Source organism: Scyliorhinus torazame, chromosome 10, assembly GCF_047496885.1.
Source record: "Scyliorhinus torazame isolate Kashiwa2021f chromosome 10, sScyTor2.1, whole genome shotgun sequence".
Lineage (NCBI taxonomy): Eukaryota > Metazoa > Chordata > Chondrichthyes > Carcharhiniformes > Scyliorhinidae > Scyliorhinus > Scyliorhinus torazame.
Window position 1 is genome coordinate 23,146,844 of NC_092716.1, and position 25,621 is coordinate 23,172,464.

Below are 25,621 nucleotides of genomic sequence, written 5' to 3' on the forward strand. Positions count from 1 at the left end.
ATTCATGTATTTGTCAAGATGCCCCTTAAATGTCACTATCGTCCCTGCTTCCACCACCTCCTCCGGCAGCGGGTTCCAGGCACCCACTACCCTCTGTGTAAAAAAACTTGCCTCGTACATCTCCTCTAAACCTTGCCCCTTGCACCTTAACCCTATGCCCCCTAGTAATTGACCCCTCTACCCTGGGAAAAAGCCTCTGACTATCCACTCTGTCTATGCCCCTCATAATTTTGTAAACCTCTCTCAGGTCGCCCCTCAACCTCCGTCGTTCCAGTGAGAACAAACCGCGTTTATTCAACCGCTCCTCATAGCTAATGCCCTCCATACCAGGCAACATCCTGGTAAATCTCTTCTGCACCCTCTCTAAAGCTTCCACATCCGTCTGGTAGTGTGGCGACGAGAATTGAACACTATACTCCAAGTGTGGCCTAACTAATATATGAATAGGATGGGAATAGAAGGATACGGACCCAGGAAGTGTAGAAGATTGTAGTTTAGTCGGGCAGCATGGTCGGCACGGGCTTGGAGGGCCGAAGGGCCTGTTCCTGTGCTGTACATTTCTTTGTTGTTCTAAGGTTCTATACAGCTGCAACATGACTTGCCAATTCTTATACTCAATGCCCTGGCCAATGAAGGCAAGCATGCCGTATGCCTTCTTGACTACCTTCTCCACCTGTGTTGCCCCTTTCAATGACCTGTGGACCTGTACTCCTAGATCTCTTTGACTTTCAATAGTCTTGAGGGTTCTACCATTCACTGTATATTCCCTACCTGCATTAAACCTTCCAAAATGCATTACCTCACATTTGTCCGGATTAAACTCCATCTGCCATCTCTCCACCCAAGTCTCCAGACAATCTAAATCCTGCTGTATCCTCTGACAGTCCTCATCGCTATCCACAATTCCAACAACCTTTGTGTCGTCCGCAAGCTTACTAATCAGACCAGTCCTGGCCAATGTTGGCCCCACAATCTACATCACAAGCAGATTATCTGGTTACGATCACATTGCTGTTTATGGGACATTGTCGCCATGTTTCCTCCTTATAGCTGCGACCATACTTCACAACCATCTCCATCTCGGCACCATTGATGCAGATGGGGGGGGGGGGGGGGGGGGGGGGGGGGGTACGATTCTTTGCTTCCTGAAAGGCACTATATAAGTGCAAGTCTGCCATTCCTGTTTGCAGGACTGGAAGTGACTGGGATTGATTTTTCGCTTGGTGTGTACTGCACAATAAATATCAGCTACCCAACCCCATATAACATGGCAGCTGTTTTTCATCGACCATTAGGTATTGTTGTTTTTAAAGAGAATTCTCAGGCACTTTACTCGCTACTGATAACGTGCACTTTTTAAAGATCATTACAAAACCAAGAAGAATACTTTGAGTGTGTCAATCAACTGAACACATTTGTGTGAATTGTGCACAAATAGACAATGTTTAGTTGCACTCATCCAGATTTGAGTCAGATAGCGGGGACACCCACAGATCCATCAAAAGGTATTTAGTGAAGTTACAGAGTGTAGCAGAGAAGCACTCACCCACACCAAGCAGTAAGTGACACGACTGAGGGATGGATGCTGCTGGGTGTAGCAGCATGCAATTTTAAACCACTTTACAGCTCCTTCAGTAAAGGCTTTAGATTAGACATAAAGTACACAGCTCTGCCTCACCAGGGCACACAAACAGCATATCTCTGTGAGCAGCAGTGCCTCGTATATCATATTTACATCAACACAAGGCGGCTTCTTTTATTTCCTGCTTCCCTTTCAATTTTCACTTTCCTCCTCCACCTGACATCCACGGGGGTGTTCGCTGCGGCTCGGTGGCGGTGCTCGTCAACCAAAAGCCTCCAAGTTCAGCAGATCATGTAGGCCGACACCTCCAGTGCAGTGTGAGATGCTGCACTGACAGCGGTGCCGGACTTTGGATGAGGTGTTAAACCCTGTCATGGCAGATGTAAAAAACAATCTCATGTTAATACTGTGATGAAAAGCAGTGAGGTTTTTTTTAAAAAATATATTTTATTGAAATTTTTCATTCACAATTTTCTCCCCTTACACATCAAACATAAAGAAAATTTAACAGTACAAGTAACATGATAACTACAATCTAATAAAGAGTAACTAACTACCATAGTAAACTAACCCAATAACATAAAATGAAACTTTTCCCTCCCCCCTCCCTCCCCCCACCGGGTTGCTGCTGCTGGTCATCTATCTTCCCTCTAACGTTCCACTAGGTAGTCGAGGAACAGTTGCCACCGTCTGGTGAACCCTTGAGCCGATCCTCTCAGTGCAAACTTAATCTGCTCCAGTTTTATGAACCCCGCCATATCGTTTATCCAGGCCTCCAGTCCGGGGGGTTTCGCTTCCTTCCACATGAGTAAAATCCTACGCCGGGCTACTAGGGACGCAAAGGCCACGACATTGGCCTCTTTCGCCTCCTGCACTCCCGGCTCATCCGCAACTCCAAATAAAGCTAACCCCCAGCCTGGTTTGACCCGGACCTTCACCACCTTCGAAATCACTCCCGTCACTCCCCTCCAATACCCCTCTAGTGCCGGGCACAACCAAAACATATGTGTGTGGTTTGCCGGGCTTCCCCCGCACCTCCCACACTTGTCCTCCACTCCGAAGAACCTGCTCAACCTTGCTCCCGTTATGTGTGCTCTATGTAGCACCTTAAATTGAATCAGGCTAAGCCTGGTACACGAGGAAGAGGCAAACCTATGGTTGTTCCTAATTGGGGACCCCACCAGGGCTCCCAGCACACCTCTCTGTCGCCTCCATTGCCCCCAAATATTTAATGTTGCCGCCGCCACTGGGTTCGTGGTAAATGTTTTTGGTGAGAACGGTAGTGGCGCCGTCACCAGCGCCTCTAGACTCGTCCCTTTACAGGACTTTCTCTCTAATCTTTTCCACACCGCTCCCTCTCCCTCTATCATCCATTTACGGATCATCACCACATTGGCGGTCCAGTAGTAGTCGCCTAAATTCGGCAGCGCCAGTCCCCCTCTGTCTCTACTACGCTGTAAGAACCCCCTCCTTACCCTCGGAACTTTCCCTGCCCACACGAAGCTCGTGATGCTCCTGTCTATTTTTTTTAAAGAAGGCCTTAGTGATCAGTATAGGGAGACATTGGAATACAAATAGGAACCTCGGGAGGACCATCATCTTAATTGCCTGCACTCTACCCGCCAGTGACAGTGGCTGCATGTCCCACCATTGAAGTCCTCTTCCATTTGTTCCACCAGTCGTGTCAGATTAAGTCTGTGCAAGGTTCCCCAGCTCCTGGCTATCTGAATCCCCAGGTATCGGAAGTTTCTTTCCACTTTCCTTAAAGGCAGGCCATCTATCCCTCTACTCTGGTCCCCAGGGTGTATCACAAAAAGTTCACTCTTTCCCATGTTAAGCCTATATCCCGAGAAATCTCCGAACTCCCTCAATATCTTCATGACCTCTGTCATCCCCCCCACTGGGTCCGTCACATACAACAGTAGGTCATCTGCGTAGAGTGAGACTCGGTGTTCTTCTCCCCCTCTAATCACCCCTCTCCATTTTCTGGAGTCTCTCAGCGCCATGGCCAGTGGTTCAATTGCCAACGCGAACAGTAATGGAGATAGTGGGCATCCCTGTCTTGTTCCCCTGTTTAGTCGGAAATACTCCGATCTTTGCCGACCCGTGACCACACTTGCCGTTGGGGCCCCATAGAGGAGTTTGACTCAGCTAACAAACCCGTCTCCGAACCCGAACCTCCTCAGCACCTCCCATAGATACTCCCACTCCACCCTATCAAATGCCTTCTCTGCATCCATTGCCGCCACTATCTCTGCCTCCCCCTCTACTGGGGGCATCATTATCACCTCTAATAGCCGTCGCACGTTGACATTTAGTTGTCTCCCCTTTACGAATCCTGTCTGGTCTTCGTGCACCACCCCCGGGACACAATCCTCTATCCTCGATGCCAGCACCTTTGCTAGCAATTTGGCGTCCACATTTAGTAGTGAAATAGGCCTATAGGACCCGCACTGCAGCGGATCTTTATCCCGCTTCAAAATTAGCGATATCGTCGCCTCCGACATTGTCGGGGGTAGAGTCCCCCCTTCCCTGGCCTCGTTAAACGTCCTCGCCAACAGCGGGGCCAGCAAGTCCACATATTTTCTATAAAATTCCACTGGGAACCCATCTGGTCCCGGGGCCTTCCCTGCCTGCATGTTCCCTAGCCCCTTGGTAACCTCGTCCACCCCAATTGGTGCCCCCAGGCCTTCCACCTCCTGCTCCTCCACCCTCGGGAACCTTAATTGGTCCAAAAACTGCCGCATCTCCTCTTTTCCCTCCAGGTGTTGGGACCTATAAAGTCTTTCGTAAAAGGTCTTAAACACCTCGTTATCTTCCCTGCTCTTCGCACCGTAGCTCCCTTTTCGTCTCTAATTCCCCCTATCCCCCTCGCCGCTGTCCTCTTTCGCAGCTGATGGGCTAACAGGCGACTAGCCTTTTCCCCATATTCATATCTCATCCCCTGTGCCTTCCTCCACAGCACCTCCGCCCTCCTGGTGGTCAGAAGGTCGAACTCCGTCTGGAGTCGTCGTCTCTCCCTGTACAGTCCCTCCTCCGGGGTCTCCGCATATTCTTTGTCCACCCTTAAAATCTCCCCCAGTAATCTTTCCCTTTCCTTGGCCTCTGTTTTCCCTTTGTGGGCCCTGATGGAGATCATCTCTCCTCTGACCACCGCCTTTAGTGCTTCCCATACCACTCCCACTCGGACCTCCCCGTCGTCATTGGCCTCCAGGTATCTCTCGATGCATCCCCGCACCCTTCCACAGACTCCCTCATCCGCCAACAATCCCACATCTAATTGCCAGAGTGCACGCTGCTCCCTCTCCTCTCCTAGTTCCAGGTCCACCCAATGTGGGGCATGATCCGAGATAGGTATGGCTGAATACTCAGTTTCTTCCACCCTCGAGATCAACGACCTTCCCAAAACAAAAAAATCTATCCGGGAGTACACCTTGTGAACATGGGAGAAGAAGGAGAACTCCTTGGCCTTCGGTCTAACAAATCGCCATGGATCCACTCCCCCCATTTGGTCCATAAACCCCTTAAGCACCTTGGCCGCTGCCGGCCTTCTTCCGGTCTTAGATCTGGATCTACCTAACCCTGGGTCCAGCACGGTGTTGAAGTCTCCCCCCTTTATCAAGTTTCCTACCTCCAGGTCCGGTATACGTCCCAGCATCCGCTTCATGAATCCCGCATCATCCCAATTCGGGGCATATACATTAACCAACACGACCTCCATTCCCTCCAGCCTGCCACTCACCATCACATATCTGCCTCCACTATCTGCTACAATGCTCCTAGCTTCGAATGATACCCGTTTCCCCACCAGTATGGCCACCCCTCTATTCTTTGCATCCAGCCCTGAATGGAACACCTGTCCCACCCATCCTTTCCTTAACCTAACTTGGTCAAGCACCTTCAGGCGCGTCTCCTGAAGCAAGCCACGTCTGCCCTCAGTCCTTTCAAGTGCGCGAACACTCGGGCCCTTTTAATCGGTCCATTTAGGCCTCTCACGTTCCACGTGATCAGCCGCACTGGGGGGCTACCTGCCCCCTTCCCGCGTCAACTAGACATCCCCCTCTCTAGGCCAGTCCCACGTCCCGATTCCGCGCTCCCACTCGTTCCCCAGGTGGTGCATTCCAGCCCCGACCACCCTTTCTTTAGCCAGTTCCCCTTTGATTTCTGCAGCAGCAACCCAGTTATCCTCCCCCCCCCCTCCCCCCGCCAGATCCCCATCTAGCGTGATTGCTCCCCCCATGTTACTTCCGAAAGTCAGCTGACTTCAACTGACCCCGGCTTCTCCCGCTCACTCCTTGACCCCGCCGTGTGGGGAACTCCCATCTACCTTGCGCCTACCTTCCCGCCATCACCTTTCTGGCACGGGAACAAGGACAGTAGGCTCCATATTCTCTAGCTGTCCCGCCCCTTATGGCGCAGCTCCCTCTCCATTCTCCGCCTATGTCTCTTCTTTCCCCCCACCGGCGCCCACATTTCTTAGTGCCCCCCCCCTTCCCAATTTACATCTCTATATACATCGACAGTGACATTTCCCTCTAATATCAGTCCCTCAGTTCCGATCCAGTTTCTCGTCTTTAATAAAGGTCCATGCTGGACTTCCGGGTGCGGCGATGACCAGCTAAGTCGCACGTTTCGGCAGCTCCCGGTGGAACGGACTTTTGGGCTCTTAATAAGAGCCCCAACGGCAATTTTAACAGCTAGAAGCACTGTGCGGTAAACCAGAAGGGAATCCCCCCTGGAAACGGATGGAAAAAGGAGAGGGAAGTGGCCAGATTGCAGTGGATCCTTTGGCGCAGCGGCAAGGAAGGCAAGCAAGAACCAAGATGGCGACGGAAGGTGGCAGTTTAACATGGGGCCCTGAACAACAAGAGTTTTTGAAATGTTGCGTGGAAGAACTTAAAAAGGAAATGAAGAAGGAGCTGTTGGCCCCGATAATACAGGCGATCGAAGGGCTAAAGGATGAGCAAAAGACTCAGGAGCGGGAGCTTCGGGTCGTGAAGGCAAAGGCTGCCGAGAACGAGGACGATATACAGGGCCTGGTGGTGAAGACGGAGATGCACGAGGCACACCATAAACGATGTGTGGAAAGACTGGAGGTGCTGGAGAATAACGCGAGGAGAAATAATTTAAGGATTCTTGGTCTTCCTGAAGGTGCAGAAGGAGCAGACGTCGGGGCATATGTGAGCACGATGCTGCACTCGTTAATGGGAGCGGAGGCCCCGGCGGGTCCGCTGGAGGTGGAGGGAGCATACCGAGTGATGGCGCGAGGACCGAGAGCAGGAGAAATTCCTAGAGCCATAGTGGTGAGATTCCTCCGTTTTAAGGACAAAGAGATGGTCCTTAGATGGGCAAAGAAAACTCGGAGCAGTAGGTGGGAGAACGCGGTGATCCGCGTTTATCAAGACTGGAGTGCGGAGGTGGCGAGAAGGAGGGCGAGCTTTAATCGGGCCAAGGCGGTGCTTCACAAAAAGAAGATAAAATTTGGAATGCTGCAACCGGCAAGACTGTGGGTCACATATCAAGGGAGGCACCACTACTTTGAGACGGCGGATGAGGCGTGGACTTTTATTGTGGAAGAAAAACTGCAATAAGCGGGTTATTAAAAAAGAACGTTTGAAACAAAGTGGTGGGGCGAGTATGGGGGGCGAAGAGGGGGGAAAAAGGGAGGGAAAGATGAGTTTTATGTTATTAATCCTGCGATGCGGTAACTTTTCTCTCTTCCACAGGTGGTGGTGGAGGGAGGAAGGGAGGTGGAGGAGATGGGGCGTTGGCGATAGGGGGCTGGGCCAAAAGGGAAGCGCGGGCTTTGTTCCTGCAGTATGATAATCATGGCGGGAATAGGGAAGCAGGAAGGAGGGGGCGTCGCACGGTGCGAGCCGAGGTCACGGGGGGAAGCCGAGGTCGGCCAGAGTTTGCTGACTTCTGGGAGCAACATGGGGGGTGTAACTACGCTAGTGGGGGATCTAGCGGGGGGGGGGGGGGGGGGTGGGGGGGGGGGGGGTGGGGAGTTCCTGGGTTGCTGCTACTGGGGAGAGGGGGGAGTCGGAATGGGGTGGGGTGGGCGGGGGGGCACCGCCTGGGGGGGACACAGCTGCGTGGGAACCGGGTGAGGAGCTGGAAAAAGGGGATGGCTAATCGACAAGGGGGGGGGGGTACAAAGCCCCCCAACCCGGTTGATCACGTGGAATGTGAGAGGGCTGAACGGGCCGATAAAGAGGGCACGAGTACTCGCACACCTTAAGAAACTTAAGGCAGACGTGGTTATGTTACAAGAGACGCACTTGAAACTTATAGACCAGGTTAGACTACGCAAAGGATGGGTGGGCCAGGTGTTTCATTCGGGGCTAGATGCGAAAAACAGGGGGGTGGCTATACTAGTGGGGAAGCGGGTTATGTTTGAGGCAAAGACCATAGTGGCGGATAGCGGGGGCAGATACGTGATGGTGAGTGGCAAATTACAGGGGGAGGCGGTGGTCTTGGTAAACGTATATGCCCCGAACTGGGATGATGCCAATTTTATGAGGCGCATGCTAGGACGCATCCCGGACCTAGAGGTGGGAAAGTTGGTAATGGGGGGAGATTTTAATACGGTGCTAGAGCCAGGGCTGGACAGGTCGAGATCCAGGACTGGAAGGAGGCCGGCTGCAGCCAAGGTGCTTAAAGATTTTATGGAGCAGATGGGAGGAGTAGACCCGTGGAGATTTAGTAGACCTAGGAGTAAGGAGTTCTCGTTTTTCTCCTATGTCCACAAAGTTTATTCGCGAATAGACTTTTTTGTTTTGGGAAGGGCGTTGATTCCGAAGGTGAGGGGGACGGAGTATACGGCTATAGCCATTTCGGATCACGCTCCACATTGGGTAGACTTGGAGATAGGGGAGGAAACAGAAGGGCGTCCACCCTGGAGAATGGACATGGGACTAATGGCAGATGAGGGGGTGTGTCTAAGGGTGAGGGGGTGCATTGAAAAGTACTTGGAACTCAATGATAATGGGGAGGTCCAGGTGGGAGTGGTTTGGGAGGCGCTGAAGGCAGTGGTTAGAGGGGAGCTGATATCAATAAGGGCACATAAAGGAAAGCAGGAGAGTAGGGAATGGGAGCGGTTGCTGCAAGAACTTCTGAGGGTGGACAGGCAATATGCGGAGGCACCGGAGGAGGGACTGTACAGGGAAAGGCAAAGGTTACACGTAGAATTTGACTTGCTGACAACGGGTACTGCAGAAGCACAGTGGAGGAAGGCACAGGGTGTACAGTATGAGTATGGGGAGAAGGCGAGCAGGTTGCTGGCCCATCAATTGAGGAAAAGGGGAGCAGCGAGGGAAATAGGGGGAGTGAGGGATGAGGAAGGAGAGATAGAGCGGGGAGCGGAGAGAGTGAATGGAGTGTTCAAGGCATTCTATAAAAGATTATACGAAGCTCAGCCCCCGGAGAGAATGATGTGCTTCCTGGACCGGCTGGAATTTCCTAAGGTGGAGGAGCAGGAGAGGGTGGGACTGGGAGCACAGATCGAGATAGAGGAAGTAGTGAAAGGAATTAGGAGTATGCAGGCGGGGAAGGCTCCGGGACCGGATGGATTTCCAGTCGAATCTTATAGGAAATATGTGGACTTGCTTGCCCCGATACTGATGAGAACCTTTAATGAGGCAAAGGAAAGGGGACAGCTGCCCCCGACTATGTCGGAGGCAACGATATCGCTTCTCCTAAAGAAGGAAAAAGACCCGCTGCAATGCGTGTCCTATAGACCTATTTCCCTCCTAAATGTAGACGCTAAGATTTTGCCAAGGTAATGGCAATGAGGATAGAGGATTGTGTCCCGGGGGTAGTCCATGAGGACCAAACTGGGTTTGTGAAGGGGAGACAGCTGGATACGAATATACGGAGGCTGCTAGGGGTAATGATGATGATGCCCCCACCAGAGGGGGAAGCGGAGATAGTGGTGGTGATGGATGCCGAGAAGGCATTTGATAGAGTGGAGTGGGATTATTTGTGGGAGGTGTTGAGGAGATTTGGCTTTGGAGATGGGTATATTAGATGGGTACAGCTGCTGTATAGGGCCCCGATGGCGAGCGTGGTCACGAATGGACGGGGGTCTGCGTATTTTCGGCTCCATAGAGGGACGAGGCAGGGATGTCCTCTGTCCCCATTATTGTTTGCACTGGCGATTGAGCGTAGTAGGGATAGGGGGGGGCTGGCGCTACCGAGCCTGAGTGAGTACTACTGGGCCACCAACATCTCAATGGTATGTAAGTGGATGGGAGAAGAGGAGGGAGCGGCGTGGAAGAGATTGGAGAAGGCGTCCTGTAGGGGGACTTGCCTACAAGCCATGCTGACGGCGCCGTTGCCGTTCTCACTGAAGAAATACACCACAAGCCCGGTGGTGGTGGCTACTCTGAAAATTTGGGGGCAATGGAGACGGCATAGGGGAAAGACGGGAGCCTCGGTGTGGTCCCCGATAAGAAATAATCATAGGTTTGCTCCGGGGAGAATGGATGGGGGATTTGGAACATGGCGAAGAGCAGGAGTAACACAATTGAGAGATCTGTTTGTAGATGGGACATTTGCAAGTCTGGGAGCGCTGACCGAAAAATATGGGTTGCCCCAAGGGAATGCATTCCGATATATGCAACTGAGGGCTTTTACGAGGCAACAGGTGAGGGAATTCCTGCAGCTCCCGACGCAGGAGGTGCAGGAGAGTGATCTCAAAGACATGGGTGGGGGACGGTAAGGTGTCAGACATATATAGGGAGATGAGAGACGAGGGGGAGATTATGGTAGACGAGCTGAAAGGGAAATGGGAAGAAGAGCTGGGGGAGGAGATTGAGGAGGGGCTGTGGGCTGATGCCCTAAGTAGGGTAAACTCATCGTCCTCGTGTGCCAGGCTAGGCCTGATACAATTTAAGGTGTTACACAGGGCGCATATGACTGGAACATGGCTTAGCAAATTTTTTGGAGTAGAGGATAGGTGTGCGAGATGCTCGAGAAGCCCAGCGAATCACACCCACATGTTCTGGTCATGTCCGGCACTACAGAGGTTTCGGGTGGGGGTGACAAAGGTGCTTTCGAAGGTAGTGGGGGTCCAGGTCGAACCAAGCTGGGGGTTGGCTATATTTGGGGTTGCAGAAGAGCCGGGAGTGCAGGAGGCGAGAGAGGCTGATGTTTTGGCCTTTGCGTCCCTAGTAGCCCGGCGCAGGATACTGTTGATGTGGAAGGAAGCCAAGCCCCCGGGTGTGGAGACCTGGATAAATGACATGGCAGGGTTTATAAAGCTGGAACGGATTAAGTTCGTCCTAAGGGGATCGGCTCAAGGGTTCACCAGGCGGTGGCAACCGTTCGTCGAATACCTCACAGAAAGATAGAGGGAATGGAAAAGAAGAAGACAGCAGCAGCAGCCCAGGGGGGAGGGGGGGGGGGGGGGGGAGGAACCAGAGGGATTCTCAGGGATGTTATTATATAAGTATAATATGTATAGGTTGTTGTTATAGATAATTGTATATTGGACTGTTAAAACATATTTTTGGAGAATATTTATCTGGAACAAGGCAGTTGCCATTTAGTTTTGTTTTTGTTTATATATTATTTATTTCTTGTTTATAAAACTGGCCATTGTTATTTATATTGTTATATTACTGTGTAAAGGATACACAATGTACTGTGATGGTTGGCCAAAAATTTTCAACAAAATATTTTTTAAAAATAAATAAATAAAGGTCCATGCTTCTTCCGCCGTTTCGAAGTAGTGATGTCTCTCCTGGTACGTGACCCATAGTCGCGCCGGCTGCAGCATCCCGAACTTCACTTTCTTCTTGTGTAGCACCTCCTTGGCTCGATTAAAACTCGCCCTCCTTCTCACCACCTCCGCACTCCAATCCTGGTACACCCGTACCACCGCGTTCTCCCATCTACTACTCCGTACCTTTTTGGCCCATCTCAGAACCACTTCTCTATCATTAAAGCAGTGAAATCGCACGATCGTCACCCTAGGTGGTTCTCCCGCCTTTGGTCTCCTCGCAGGGACCCGATGCGCCCCCTCCACTTCTAAGGGGCCTCAGCTCCCATCAGCGAGCTTAGCATCGTGCTCACGTAAGCCCCGCAGTCCGCTCCTTCCACTCCCTCGGGGAGACCCAGGATCCGAAGGTTCTTCCTTCGTGCTCTGTTTTCTAGGGCCTCAATCCTTTCAATGCACTTTTTGTGGAGCGCCTCGTGCGATTGTGTTTTGACCGCCAGGCCCAGGATCTCGTCTTCATTATCCGTCACCTTCTGCTCCACCACGCGGAGCTCCAACTCCTGGGTCCTTTGTGCCTCCTTAAGCCCCTCAATTGCCTGTAGCATCGGGGTCACCACCTCTTTCTTAAGTAGCTCCACACACCGTCTGAAGAATTTGTCTTGATCGGGCCCCCATGTCGCCTGGGCTTTCTCCGCCGCCATCTTGCTTCTTTTTTCCTCCTGTCCCTATCGTCGAGGATTCCCCGCGATGTAGCCGCCACCGCCGATATTTTTTCTCTTTCGTTGGGGGGGACTCCCTGTTAACTCACCCCACACCGGGTTTCGTCCTGGAAAAATTCCCCGTTGGGGCTCTTAAAAGAGCCCGAAGGTCCGTTTGAGCTGGAGCCGCCGAAACGTGTGGCTTAGCTGGGCATCGCCGCAACCGGAAGTCTCGCAGTGAGGTTTTTTTTAAGCAGTGGCCTGGCCTCAGTATTTATCCCATGACCAACATCACCAATTTGTTCTTTGTCATATTGCCGTCGGTGGGAGTTTGCCGTGCACACATTGGTGGCTGCATTTTCTACATTGTATCAGTGACTGCACTTTGCAAGTACTTGATTGGCTGTAGTACTTTGAGAGGCCCTGAGCCTGTGAAAGGCGCCATACAAATGAACGTTATGTACCACTATCCACCAGTTTAAAATTTACCCCTTTCAACTACTTTAAGAAAATGTATTTGTGGGACATGGGCATCGCTGGCTGGGCCAGTATTTATTGCCCGTCCCCAATTACTCTTGAACCGAGTGACTTACGACGCCATTTCAGAGGGCTTTTAATTTTTAAAAAATATATATTTATTGAAATTTTTTAACACAATTTTTCACCCTTACAAACAAACCCCCCCCCCCCCCCCCCCTCGGAACAAAATAGAAAGAAAACGCACATAGCAAGATATAAACATGGTAATATATGTTACAGAGCTTTGTACACTGGATTCCTCCCGTACATGCCAGTTTTCCAGATCTTTCATGTGTTCTCTTGCTCAAATGCCCCCCAGGCAGACCCCCTCCCCCCCCCCCCCCCCCCGGGTTGCTGCTGCTGCTGACCGAACTTCATCTAACGCTCCGCGAGATAGTCTAGGAACGGTTGCCACCGCCTATAGAGCCCCTGCGCAGACCCTCTCAAGGCAAACTTTATCCTCTCCAGCTAAATGAACCCAGCCATGTCATTTATCCAGGCCTCCACACTGGGGGGCTTCGCCTCCTTCCACATTAGCAAGATCCTTCGCTCAGAGTGCTTTTAAGAGATGGCAAAACATTGTTGTGTTGTCCTGGAGTTATGTGCAGGCCAGACCAGGTAAGGATGGCAGATCCCCGCCCCCCCCGCCAATTGCAGAGGAAACACAGCCAAAGTTGATGGGGGAAGAAAGGGGGGAGGGGAAGGGGAGAGGAAGATGAAACACCCCCCTCCAAAACCGACCAGGGAGGACACAAGGCGGGGGGGGGGGGGGGGGACCACACGCCAAGCCAGAGAGGGGAAATTAAGGGAAGGAAAGACAAACCTTTCTGTATTGTACAGAATAAACACGGGCAACACTGTATGTAACTGTTTATAAATTTTGCAAATGCCAATATGAAATGAAATGAATTTTTTTTTTAAAAAAGGATGGCCTTCCTTCCTTCCTTAGTGAGCCAGCTGGGTTTTTATGACAATGGCCATCATTCGACTTTAATTCCAGATATTTATTGAATTCTAATTTCACCATCATTTGGGGATGCATTCAAACACTGGGCGTCAAGAGTACTAACCTGTGCCTCTGGATTACCAGTCCAGTGGCAATACTATGCTGATGCTCCCCATCCCCCCCCCCCCCGCCCCCCTTAAAATGCATCTTGCACCCTCGCACCACTGTGTACCATCGACAAGAGGCTCCGGGAAAACTTCCAAACCCGCAACATCAATCACTTAAGACAGGGGCAGCGGAAATACGGGAACATCACCACTAGCAAATTCATCTCCAACCGGTACGGTGATTTGGAAACACATCAGCTGTTCCTTCACTGTCGCTGGGACAAAATCCTGCACCGCCCTCCCCCCCCCCTAACGGCACCAGACAGACTGGAGTTGTTCCGAAGGCAGATAACTCTTCCTTCTCAAGGGCAATGAGGGATTGGCAATAAATGCTGCGTTTGCCAGTGATACCCGCATCCCATGAACGAGTGGGGGGAAAAAAAGCTTGTTGTTTCTGTCCACATAGCGGATCGTCACATAGCAACGAAGAGTGGCATTCCAGACTGACTTTCTCACCTCTGGATTGACATGCTGAGGATAATTATAAAGCTGTGGCTGCTGCCATTCCAGCTGAGATCAGCTCACTTGCACAGACTATTGATCAGAGCAAAGACTCCCAGAATTTGTATGCATCAGTTCCACATCACAAGGTACATTCACCGACTACAGACTAGTTTACAGCTAATGCTCTTTGTTGGAGGGCAGCACGGCGTCGCAGTGGTTAGCACTGCTGCCTCACGGCGCCGAGGACCCGGGTTCGATCCCGGCCCCGGGTCACTGTCTGTGTGGAGTTTACATACAAACTATGACCCCTAGTTCTGGACTCTCCCACCATCGGGAACATTCTTTCTGAATCTACCCTGTCTAATCCTATTAGAATTTTATAAATTTCTATGAGATTCCCTCTCATTCTTCTAAACTCCAATGAATATAACCCTCACCGACTTAGTCTCTCCTCATATGACAGTCCCACCATCCCAGGAATCAGACTGGTAAACCTTCACTGCACTCCCTCCATAGCAAGAACATCCTTCCTAAGATGACATCAAAACAGCACACAATACTCCAGGTGTGGCCTCATCAACGCTCTATACAATTGCAGGAAAACATCTCTATTCCTATACTCAAATCCTCTCACTATGAAGGTCAACATACCATTTGCCTTCTTTACTGCCTCCTGTACCTGCGCACTTACTTTTGGCAACTGATGCACGAGGACACCAAGGTCTCGCTGAGTATTCACCATTCTCAATTTACACCCATTCAAATAATAATACAATTCAGGATCTAATATACTTCAATCAAGTCACATCTCGCTCGTCTAAACTCCAGTAGAAACAAACCCAGCCTGTCTCCACAAGACAACCCCGCTCATTCCAGACATCCATCTAATAAACCTCCTCTGAACTGCCTCCAACACATTTACACCCTTTCTTAAATAAAGAGACCAAAACTACACAGTATTCAAGATGTGGTCCAATCAATGCCCTGTATAACTGAAGCATAACATCCATTCAATTTTACTCAGAATAAGGGTAAAGAATTCCATTAATCTTCTTAATTACATACTGTATGTGCATCCTAAACATTTGTGACTCATGCACTAGAACACTTCGATCCCTCTGCACCTCAGAATTCTGCAGTCATACTCTGCTTAAACAAAACTGTTTTTTTCATTCTTCCTGCTAAACAAGTTCACATTTTCCCACATTATACTCCATCTGCCAAACTTTTGCCCACTAAAAAGCATCTATATTTTCCTGCAAACTCCGTATGTCTTCTTCACAACATACTTTCCCCCCTTATCTTTGTGTCGTCTGCAAATGGCAACGATGGCTTAGCTCCCCTCATACAAGTCTTTGATGTAAAAAGTTGACTCCCCAGCACAGACCCACTCGTCACACCCTGGCTACTGTGGTATGATGAGAGTGGTATGATGCAGGATAGAGGTGGTGTTGTATTGGTTACTATGGTATAATGGAGAGGGTTTGAAGGGATAAGTAATTTAGAAGGTTTTGTTAAAGGAAGTATGCAAGTAGTAACTATCATGTTGCTGATAATAGTTAGCAAACCTACACTAACAACCAAATTAAGATAATCATTTGAGTTTGTAGTGTGGCTCATTTATGCTTGCTTAAAGTGGCATGAATTCATACACATGGGCCAGATCTCTGCAAACAAAAGGATCATGTCCATTGTGTCCTTTTTGAATTATCTAGGAGCCTGCAGTTCCTTGTTGCTTCCTCCATTGCAACACCTCGGGCAATCAGATTTAGCGTGCCAACTAATCAGCACCCTTTTCTCCTGTCGTGTAAATTGCTGGGAGCGTTTGAAATTTGGTATTCTTGAATTTGTCCCGAGGAGTGCTAGTCGAAAAGCTTCGGCAACAAGTCTCTATTTTCAGCAATGTTATGGACAGTGCTTATTGGTGCCAAATACAGGGCAAACATTTCCTTACGACTAAGACAGGAAAAAAAAAAAAATTAGCCAGAAATGGCAGACGAGTGATGTAGCCCTCGTTCACACTGCGAGTGCCATGTTGGGAGTGGGACTGGTGGATAGGATTGCCAAATGTGATTAAACGTATTCCAGGAGGTTTCTTGGGGACTATTCCCCCATGCTCCAGCCATTTATTGGCCAAAACATCCAACCATGTGATGTACCATCTTCCTATCGGATGATGTTCGACTGTCAGCCAAATAGCCTTTCTCCCCACCACTTTCATTTTCTATATCTGGTCATGAGAAATATCCAAAGAAAAGGACAAACAAAAACAACATTTTCTTCATGTCCGATGATTTTTTAGGATTGCAGTGTCCTGGAGATTGATCTTCAATTCCTGGAGGCTCCAGGACAATCCTGGAGTGTTGGCAACACTAGCCCTAGCTCGTAGAACAAAGAACAAAGAAAATTACAGCACAGGAACAGGCCCTTCGGCCCTCCCAGCCTGCGCCGATCCAGATTCTTTATCTAAACCTGTCACCGATTTTCCAAGGATCTACTTCCCTCTGTTCCCCGCCCGTTCATATATCTGTCTAGATGCATCTTAAATGATGCTATTGTGCCCGCCTCTACCACCTCCGCTGGCAAAGCGTTCCAGGCACCCACCACCCTCTGCGTAAAAAACTTTCCACGCACATCTCCCTTAAACTTTCTCCCTCTCACTTGAAATCTTGACCCCTTGTAATTGACACCCCCAATCTTGGAAAAAGCTTGTTGCTATCCACCCTGTCCATACCTCTCATAATTTTGTAGACCTCAATCAGGCCCCCCCCTCAACCTCTGTCTTTCCAACGAAAACAATCCTAATCTACTCAACCTTTCTTCATAGCTAGCACCCTCCATACCAGGCAACATCCTGGTGAACCTCCTCTGCACCCTCTCTAAAGCATCCACATCCTTCTGGTAATGTGGCGACCAGAACTGCACGCAGTATTCCAAATGTGGCCTAACCAAAGTCCTACACAACTGTAACATGACCTGCCGACTCTTGTACTCAATACACCATCCGATGAAGGCAAGCATGCCGTATGCCTTCTTGACCACTCTATCGACCCGAGGAGGGGAACTAGCATCCGTGGCTAAAGAGAGGGTGGTAGTAAGTTTTGAAGGCACTGGTTTGAACGAGAAAATTGCGAATAAATGGCGAACATTGAACTCCGTTCTGGAGTCAGGTCACACAGACGAAGCCAGGCCCGAAGGCACCAGGTCCCATCATGACCATTGCCTAACAATTCTCTCCGAAAGGCAGCTCGTTCAGCGCTTCCTTTCATCTGCTTTTCCTCAATCTATACGCTTTCAAATCCCTCACCTGAGGGGTGTGTGTGTGTGCGCCTCGACACAGGGGGGCTCTCATGAGGTAATCAAATTTATGCATTTCTTGACCGACCCTAAACGTTATCTCCGTGGTCATTAAAAGGTATTTGGCCGATGAAAGGATTGTGCTCCTTAAACCAACCTTCGGGGATTAGGCCCGGAGATCCTTCCAGGGGGAGGCATCATTATACGCAGGAAATCCCTTACAGAGATAAAAAGTGTGAAAACCACAGGCTGAATCCAGCAAATCTTGCTCCTTGCTTTTGCGAGCTGGAATCCCAGAGATCTAAATTCACTCTGCAAAGCTGCTGTTGCCTGAAGTTCGTGCAACGAATATCGGAACCTTTGACATGAGAACAAGAATCTCCAAATTCCCATGCCGCAGACAACCCAACCTTTGATTTACGTCAGATTAACTCTGGTGTAATGTATTCACAGCAGCGACGCTGTACCTCACAATGTACAGGAAGCAGCAGCAGAGTTGAAGGCAATCGGAGCTGTTGGCAGTATCCCACAGGAGTTCCGTGGATCGGAATTTAGCCAAAGGCTTTTTTTAACCCCCGGAAGTTCAGACAATTCTCTGTGCTTTTCTTTTTAAAAACAATCAAACATTCGGTCAATCCACTAAGACTGAAAAATTGTCCAATACCAGTATAGAGGTCTTAAATTAAAATGAAGTTTAAAATTACTTCTGCTTTACACACGTTTCATTTCCTCACTTTGTTTTGCATGATTTAAATACACTTAGGTTCTGTGAATTACTGCTCAACAGCAGCCCACAGAACATTTGTGGTGCAATTGGTATCTATTGCAACAGTCCCTCTTTCCTCATTCCATCTCTCCCATGCCATCCCTTTCATCCCGCATATCACCCCCATCCCACCCCTTCTTCCGACACCATTCCCATTCATCCCATTCTCCAGCAGCTCCCTGCTCAACTTGGAGCACAGATCCCAAACAAAAAAAAAGTATTCTCTCACATGTGGCACTCGCTGGCAAGGCCGGCATTAGTTGCCCATCCCTAATTGCCCCTGAACGGGAGTAGCTTCCCCGGCCATTTCAGAAGGCAACCGCATTGCAGTGGGTGTTGAACCCAGGGCAGACCGGGTAAGGGAGGCAGATTTCCTTCCATTAGTGAACCAGATGGGTTTTCACAACAACCGGTGATAGTTGTCATGGTCACTGTTACTGAGACTAGCTTCCAATTCCAGATTTGGAATTGCCGGAGGTCAGAGGCTGAGTGCCCTTGATTGCTGAAGTGTTCCCCAACTGGAAGGGAACATTCCTGCTTGGCGATTGTCGGGCGATGTCCGTTCATCCCTTGTCGCAGCGTCTGCATGGTCTCGCCAATGTACCACGCTTTGGGACATCCAGTCAGGGAACACTTCCGCAGTCAAGGGCACTCAGCCTCTGATCTCTGGGTATGCATTCTCCAAGGCGGCCTTCAGGATGTGTGACAACGCAAAATCGCCGAGCAGAAACTTATAACCAAGTTTTGCACACATGAGTACGGCCTCAACTGGGACCTTGGATTCATGTCACATTACATTCACCCCCCCACCATCTGGCCTGGGCTTGCGAAATCCTACCAACTGTCCTGGCTTGAGACAATTCACACCTCTTTATCCTGGGGTTACCCCTATCTCTGGATCTGTAAAGACTTAATTACCTGCAAATGCTCGCATTCAAAGCATTGTCTTGCATCTTTGACTTTGTCTATATTTCTGTTTCTGGAAGATACCTCTTCATTCAGTTGAGGAAGGAGCAGTGCTCCGAAAGCTAGTGATTTGAAACAAACCTGTTGGACTTTAACCTGGTGTTGTAAGACTTCTTACAGAAAATACATTCCCAGCCACGTGGCGTGATTGAGGCAAATGGGAACGATTTATCCAACAAGAAAATACATAAATGCATGAGGGAGTGGCTTGTGCGCAAAGGAGAAGTCCATGGGATAAAAGGGGCAGTTCGCAGCATGGATACAGAATTAGATCAAAGATATGTTTTTTGTAAAAATCAGAGATGTGATGGATGGCTGCTTTGAGATTGCAGGATTGTTTTGAGATTGTAATTTTCTCCAGGGGTCAGTGTTTAGGAGCACTGCTGTTTTTGATACAAATCATTCACTTAGGCTGGGGTACAATTTCACAGCACCAGGGACTTGGGTTCAATCCCCGGCTTGGGTTACTGTCTGTGCAGAGTCTGCACGTTCTCCCTGTCTGCGTGGGTTTCCTCCGGGTGCTCCGGTTTCCTCCCACAAGTTCCGAAAGATGTGCTTGTTAGGTGAATTGGACATTCTGAATTCTCCCTCAGTGAACTCGAACAGGAGCTGGAGTGTGGCGACTAGGGGATTTTCACAGTAACTTCATTTCAGTGTTAATGTAAGCCTACTTGTGACACTAATAAAGATTATAAAACACAAGTTCGCCTTTAGCTTAAGTCCTGTTCTGGACTCCTCAATTTTGGAAGGACAAGATGATTTTGGAGAGGGCACATTTTAAAAAATAAATTTAGTGTACCCAATTATTTTGCTTCCAATTAAGGGGCAATTTAGCCTGGTCAATCCACCTAGCCTGCACATCTTTGGGTTGTGGGTGTGAGACCCACGCAGACAAGGGGAGAATGTGCAAACTCCACAGACAGTGACCCGGGGCTGGGATCGAAACCGGATCCTCAATGCCTTGAAGCAGCAGTGCTAACCACTGTGCCACCCATGGTGAGGGCACATGAGAGATTGACTAAAATGGGGTTGAGGGATTAGAGCTTCATGGATAGACAAGAGAAATTGAGGTTGTTCGCCTTAGAACAGAAAAGTCTATGAGATATGATATCACCAAGCTTTTAGGCGAGTGAATGCAGACAATCTGTTTCCAATGGCCAGAGAATCAATAACTAGAGGGCATGGATTTAGGATGATTGTCATAAGAACCAGAAGAGCCAAGAGGGAAGCTGTTTTTTTTTCTTTTACACAATGAGTGGTTTACGATTTGGAACAAATTGCCTGATAGGTTCCCTTCAAAAGAAATGGCGAGGATATGGGCAAAGAGTGGGGCAAACTGGATTGCTTTCTGCCTCTTTTTTTTTATTTTTCCTTTTCTGAGTTACCAAGCCAGGGCTCAGAGTGTGGGTCAGGGGCGAACCCCTAATCCAGCTCCTCGCTTGCTCCAAAAAACTAATTCAAATTGAATCGAATTCATGGTCCCCACAAGAGAGACATACCAGATCTGAACCCAAAGGCTCAATCTACAGACACTTGATCTTAGCCAAAAGGCTGAGAAGCGATCCTTCTGCCTCTTTTTCAATGCCTGTTCGGCAACTCCCAGTGTGTGTTTGGAATTCAGAGGGCAGAATTGGGCTTGGCTTTGGTGCCTTCTGTTGATGGATAGCCTGCTGGCCCTCAGTGTCAAGCCCATATCAGATAAATTCCATGGAGACTGGCACAAATCATAGATTAACACACCACAAAAAGGCCATTCAACCCATGAGGAGTTGCATTTAGATAACACCTTTCAGTACCCCAGACCATCCCAAAATGCTTCAGTCATCAAGCACTTTGAAACTATGGTGGACTGTTGCAATGCAAGAAGCAGGGAAGCCAATTTGCATGCAGCAAGTCTCCACAAACTCCAATGTCATGATTAAACAGATAATTTGTTTCTTATTAGGGATATTGATTGAGGGGTAAATATTGCCCAGGACCCCATTGAGAACTTCCCTGCTTTTCCAAATAATGCCATGGGATATTTGCCATTCTCTCGAGAGGGCAGATGGGTCCCTCAGTTTAACTTCTCACCTGCAAGTCAGGGCAGCCCTTCCAAGTGCGTACTGGAAAGCATTAGCCTCAAATCTCAACTCAAGCGCAGGGAGACAGCCATGGGTCAAAAGCAAATTTCCTATTATCGAAACAGCACCAGAAACCCTTTAACATTCACCTGAAACACTGCAGTGGCCCATCGGCGCCACAGGAATGCAGCAGCCCATCAGTACTTGCTCAGTTTTTTCTTAATTTCTGATTTACAGCATTGGCAGTATCCTGCTTCTGTCAGTTTACAAACTTATTTGGTGGCTTTCAATACTAACAGGATGCTAGCACTCGGCATTTTCTAGTACACCGCGTGATCCAGCAAAATTCCCCTTCATTGGAATAAATCCCTTCTTCATAAAAGGTCTACACAGCAGAGTTTATTGCTAAAGACAGGCTCCAGTGGATGAGGTTAGAGGATCGAACTGGGAGGCTCGAGCACCTTCGTTAATAGGAGAATCAACAACATAAAATTATAAAACTGAAGAGCTGGCCATTGACTTCAGGAAGCAAAGTACTGTACACACCCCTGTCAGCATCAACGGGGCTGAGATGGAGATGGTTGACAGCTTTGAATCCCTAGGTGTGCACTTCACCAACAATCTGTCCTGGTCCACCCACGTCGACACTAAGACCAAGAAAGTACAACTGTGCCTATACTTCCTCAGGAAACTAAGGAAATTGTGCATGTCCACATTGATTCTTACCAACTTTTACATGTTCACCATAGAAAGCATCCTATCTGGCTGCATCACAGCCTGGTATGGCAACTGCTCAGCCCAAGACCGGAAGAAACTACAGAGTCGTGAACACAGCTCAGTCCATCTCACGAACCCACCTCCCACCCATTGATTCTGTCTTCACCTCCTGCTGCCTTGGGAAAGTGGGCAGCATAATCAAAGACCCCTCTCACCCCACTTACTCACTCTTCCAATTCTTTCTGTCAGGCAGGAGATACAAAGGTCCGAGAACACGCACCAACAGATTCAAAAACAGCTTCTTCCCCGTTGTTTCCAGACTCCTAAACAATCCTCTTATGGACTGGTGGACTTATCTGATCTCTTCACTTCATCTTCATCCGATACCTGTGTCTATGTATTTACGTTGTGCATTTTATGCTTGCCCGATGATGTATTTTCTTTTCATGTACGGAATGATCTGTTTGAGCTGCACGCAGAATACTATTCACTGTACCTCAGTACACGTGACAATAAACCAATCCAATCCAAACTAAAAGAAAAGATCACTTTAAGAACAAAATTTGAAGGTCATCAGAAGATTTTAACAGGCTGTTTTTGCAAGCATGTGTGAGAAAGTCCTGCACTACTTAGACAGCATCTTTCACAACCTCGGAATGTCCGAAATGATAAAGGTAAAGTCGTCATAGTCTCAGATAGCCATAAGCTGCTTTCCCCTTTGAGGGGGAGAGGTGACTGGTGGTGATTTAACCTGAGGATCACCACACCTCAGGCAAGGGAAAGGTTGAGGGGGGGCCTCCATGAATAACCTCAGCCGGTACAAGAATTGAACTTGTGCTGCTGGCCTTGCTGTGCATCATAAACCAGCTGTCCAGCCAAATGTCCCCAGATAGCCTATTTTCATGACATAAATACTTTTTAAGGTTTAAAAGTCGCTCAATATCGTTTCCCCCTCTCCATTTCCCCTCCTCCAGCCTTTCCTCAAAGAAAGCAGTTTAATAGTCCTGAGACTGAGCCTCTTCTCCAGGATGAAGGTTCGCACGGAGCCTGTGCATCTGATTCAGCGATTCTGTAAGGAATGTCCCGATTGTGTTAATCTCCATTAGTGTGAGGTTGTCCAGCTGGGATGGGGAAGTAAAAGAAAAGTGAACGATTATTAAACTTTCGGCCTGAACCTTTATTCAAAAAACAAAAACAAAATCGTAATAGTCAGCCGTGTCTATTTTCCACTGGGAGCTATTAGTGCAGCGCTCACATACACAGGTGCTGAGTCTATAAAGTGAAGCAGGGGCTCCGCATTCAGATAGGAGACTGCACTTTAGTACACTTACTGCAATCCTCGGGCAAGTGCCCGTTTGCAGCATCTTTCCCTACTGTTCCAAATAGAGACGGACTGGAGTCTCTCAATTCTCACAGCATTTCCTACATCGCTCTACCCCCACCCCTCCCCCTAGATATCAACAACAACAAATTGCATTCATCTAGCACCTTGGAAGTAATGACACTTCCCATGGTGCTTCACAGGAGCATTATGTAACAAAGTACAACAATGAACCACATTAGAAGATATTCGGGCCGATGACCAAAAGCTTGAGCAAAGACGCAGGTTTGATGGAGTGTTTGAAAGAAGGGAGAAGAGGCGGAGAGACTTGGAGAGAGAATTCCCGAGCTTCGGTCCAAGGCAGCTAAAGGCACAAGTACCAATGGTGGAGCCATTAAAAATCGGAATATCGGGTATGGCTATCTCGGAGGGTTGTGGGTCTGAGGGAGGGAGGGGCAAGGCCAGGGAGGGATTCGAAAACAACGATGATAATTCTGCCAGACCTGCTGGGTTTGTCCAGCACTTTGTTTCTTTTTCAGATTTCCAGTCATTTGCTTTTATTGAAGTCAGCCAGGAGACCACTCCCAAGGTAACAAAGGCTTTGACGGGGGTTTCACCACAGGGGACCTGATTGTAGTTGGACAATGTTATGGAGGTGGAAATAGGGCAGCTTTCATGGTGACATGGACACAAGGCACACCCCCTTGGTCTGCGTGACTCAGTACTCGACCATGTGACATGATGACAAAGCATGAGGTAGTGATGAGGAATGCAATGACGGCAGTTCCCCACGCATCTCTTTCATGTTTTAGGGGAGGGGCAATTGTGATGGACCAATAGAATTGAAGTGTCTATTCTGTTGGACCAATAGAGTTGACGTGCCTATTCTGATGCACCAATAAGATTAGGATGCCTATTCTGCTGGACCAATAAGATTTGGGTGTCTATTCTGAAGGACCAATAGGATTGGGGTGCCTATTCTGAAGGACCAATAGGATTGGGGTGCCTATTCTGATGCACCAATAGGATTGAAGTGCCTAGTCTGATGGACCAATAGGATTGGAGTACCTCGTCTGATGGACCAATAGAATTGGGGTGCCTATTCTGATGGACCAATAAAATTGGAGTGTGTATTCTTAGTAACCAATAGGATTGCTGGCCCTGGGTCACTGTCCGTGTGGCGTTTGCACATTCTCCCCGTGTCTGCGTGGGTTTCGCCCCCACAACGCAAAGATGTGCAGGCTAGGTGGATTGGCCACGCTAAATTCCCCCTTAATTGGAAAAAATGAATTGGGTATTATAAATTTTTTTTAAAATAACTAATAGGTTCAGACGGCTTATTTTGATGGCCATTAGGATTGTAGTGCCTATTCTGATAAACCAATAAGATTTTAAAGAGTGAATGCACGTTGGCATCAACGGTTTAAGAATGAAACGGATGAACAGCGAATAGAATCTAGGCTTATATTGGCGATTTGATTTGGTTAATTCAGCAGTGAAAAAGCAGCAAAATATTCATGTTGCACAAGTTGCTAGGCGAGTTCAGGTGAGTTTTATCACAGTGGCGAGCGACAGGGAGGGGTAGGGTCAGTAGGTGGTCCGTGGGTGTCTCCTGCCCCACTTAAGTGGTCCACAGACAAAACAGTTTGAGAATGTAGCGGGAATGAACAGGGTTCAGAGTTGCACTCGGTAGTGTGTGTATCAAATCGACTGGAGGAAGCATCTGATATGTTAGTGCTACTGTTATAGGTATACATATAGAACTGTTCATGGCCTTTTTTTCTTATTCATCCACAGAATGTGGACATTGGTTGTCCATTGCCCTTCGACTGCGCTCGGCCATTTCAGAGGGCAGTTAAGAGTCAACCGCATTGCCGTGGGTCTGGAGTCACATGTAGGCCAGACCAGGTAAGGGGCCAGACCAGGTAAGGGCGGCAGATTTCCTTCCCTAAAGGACAACAGTGAATCAGGTGAGACGAGATTTATATTCCAGATTTAACCGAATTCTCAGGCAGCTGCCGTGCTGGGAGTTGAACCCGTGTCCCCAGAGCGTTACTAGCCCAGTGGCATTACCATTAAGCCACCATATCACCTCACCAGGTTTCACTCAATGACGTACTGTTGGGAGGGTAGTCACTCCAGAATCGTGTCGGAATACAACAACTCTGTATTACGGCAACACATTTCCCTCAGAGACACCATTATTTTACTACAGCAAGGTCCCCTGGCTATTCATTCTGATCTTAGTTTCAACGGGAAATGATCCACAAGCGGAGATTCTCACCAGAAGTACCGTGTGCTGGGTGGCAATCACATGCCACCAAAACAACTTGGGAGAGGTGCTGCAGTCATGGCATCGATAGCACAGCTCAGCGGCACGGGTAACTTCCAACAGTGAAAATCCCCCAATTGCT

The 25,621-nt window shown here is 48.8% G+C and overlaps 1 protein-coding gene and 1 non-coding gene across 3 annotated transcripts in view; both read right to left on the reverse strand.

The window, feature by feature from the left end:
- Positions 1–1,397: 1,397 nt before the first annotated feature.
- gins2 (GINS complex subunit 2) overlaps positions 1,398–25,621 on the reverse strand; it is a 38,321-nt gene continuing 14,097 nt past the window's right edge. The window contains exon 5 of one of the 2 annotated variants that reach the window (XM_072517871.1): positions 1,398–1,950. In XM_072517871.1, coding sequence (XP_072373972.1) covers positions 1,864–1,950 — 87 coding nt within the window. In that variant the 3' untranslated portion in view covers positions 1,398–1,863. Of the gene's footprint in view, positions 1,951–21,553; positions 23,008–25,621 lie in introns of those variants that run through there. The other variant, XM_072517870.1, reaches the window with a different exon arrangement.
- On the reverse strand, positions 20,475–20,669 carry LOC140385001 (U2 spliceosomal RNA). Its single transcript, XR_011933267.1, has one exon. It is a non-coding gene; the product is annotated as a U2 spliceosomal RNA (small nuclear RNA).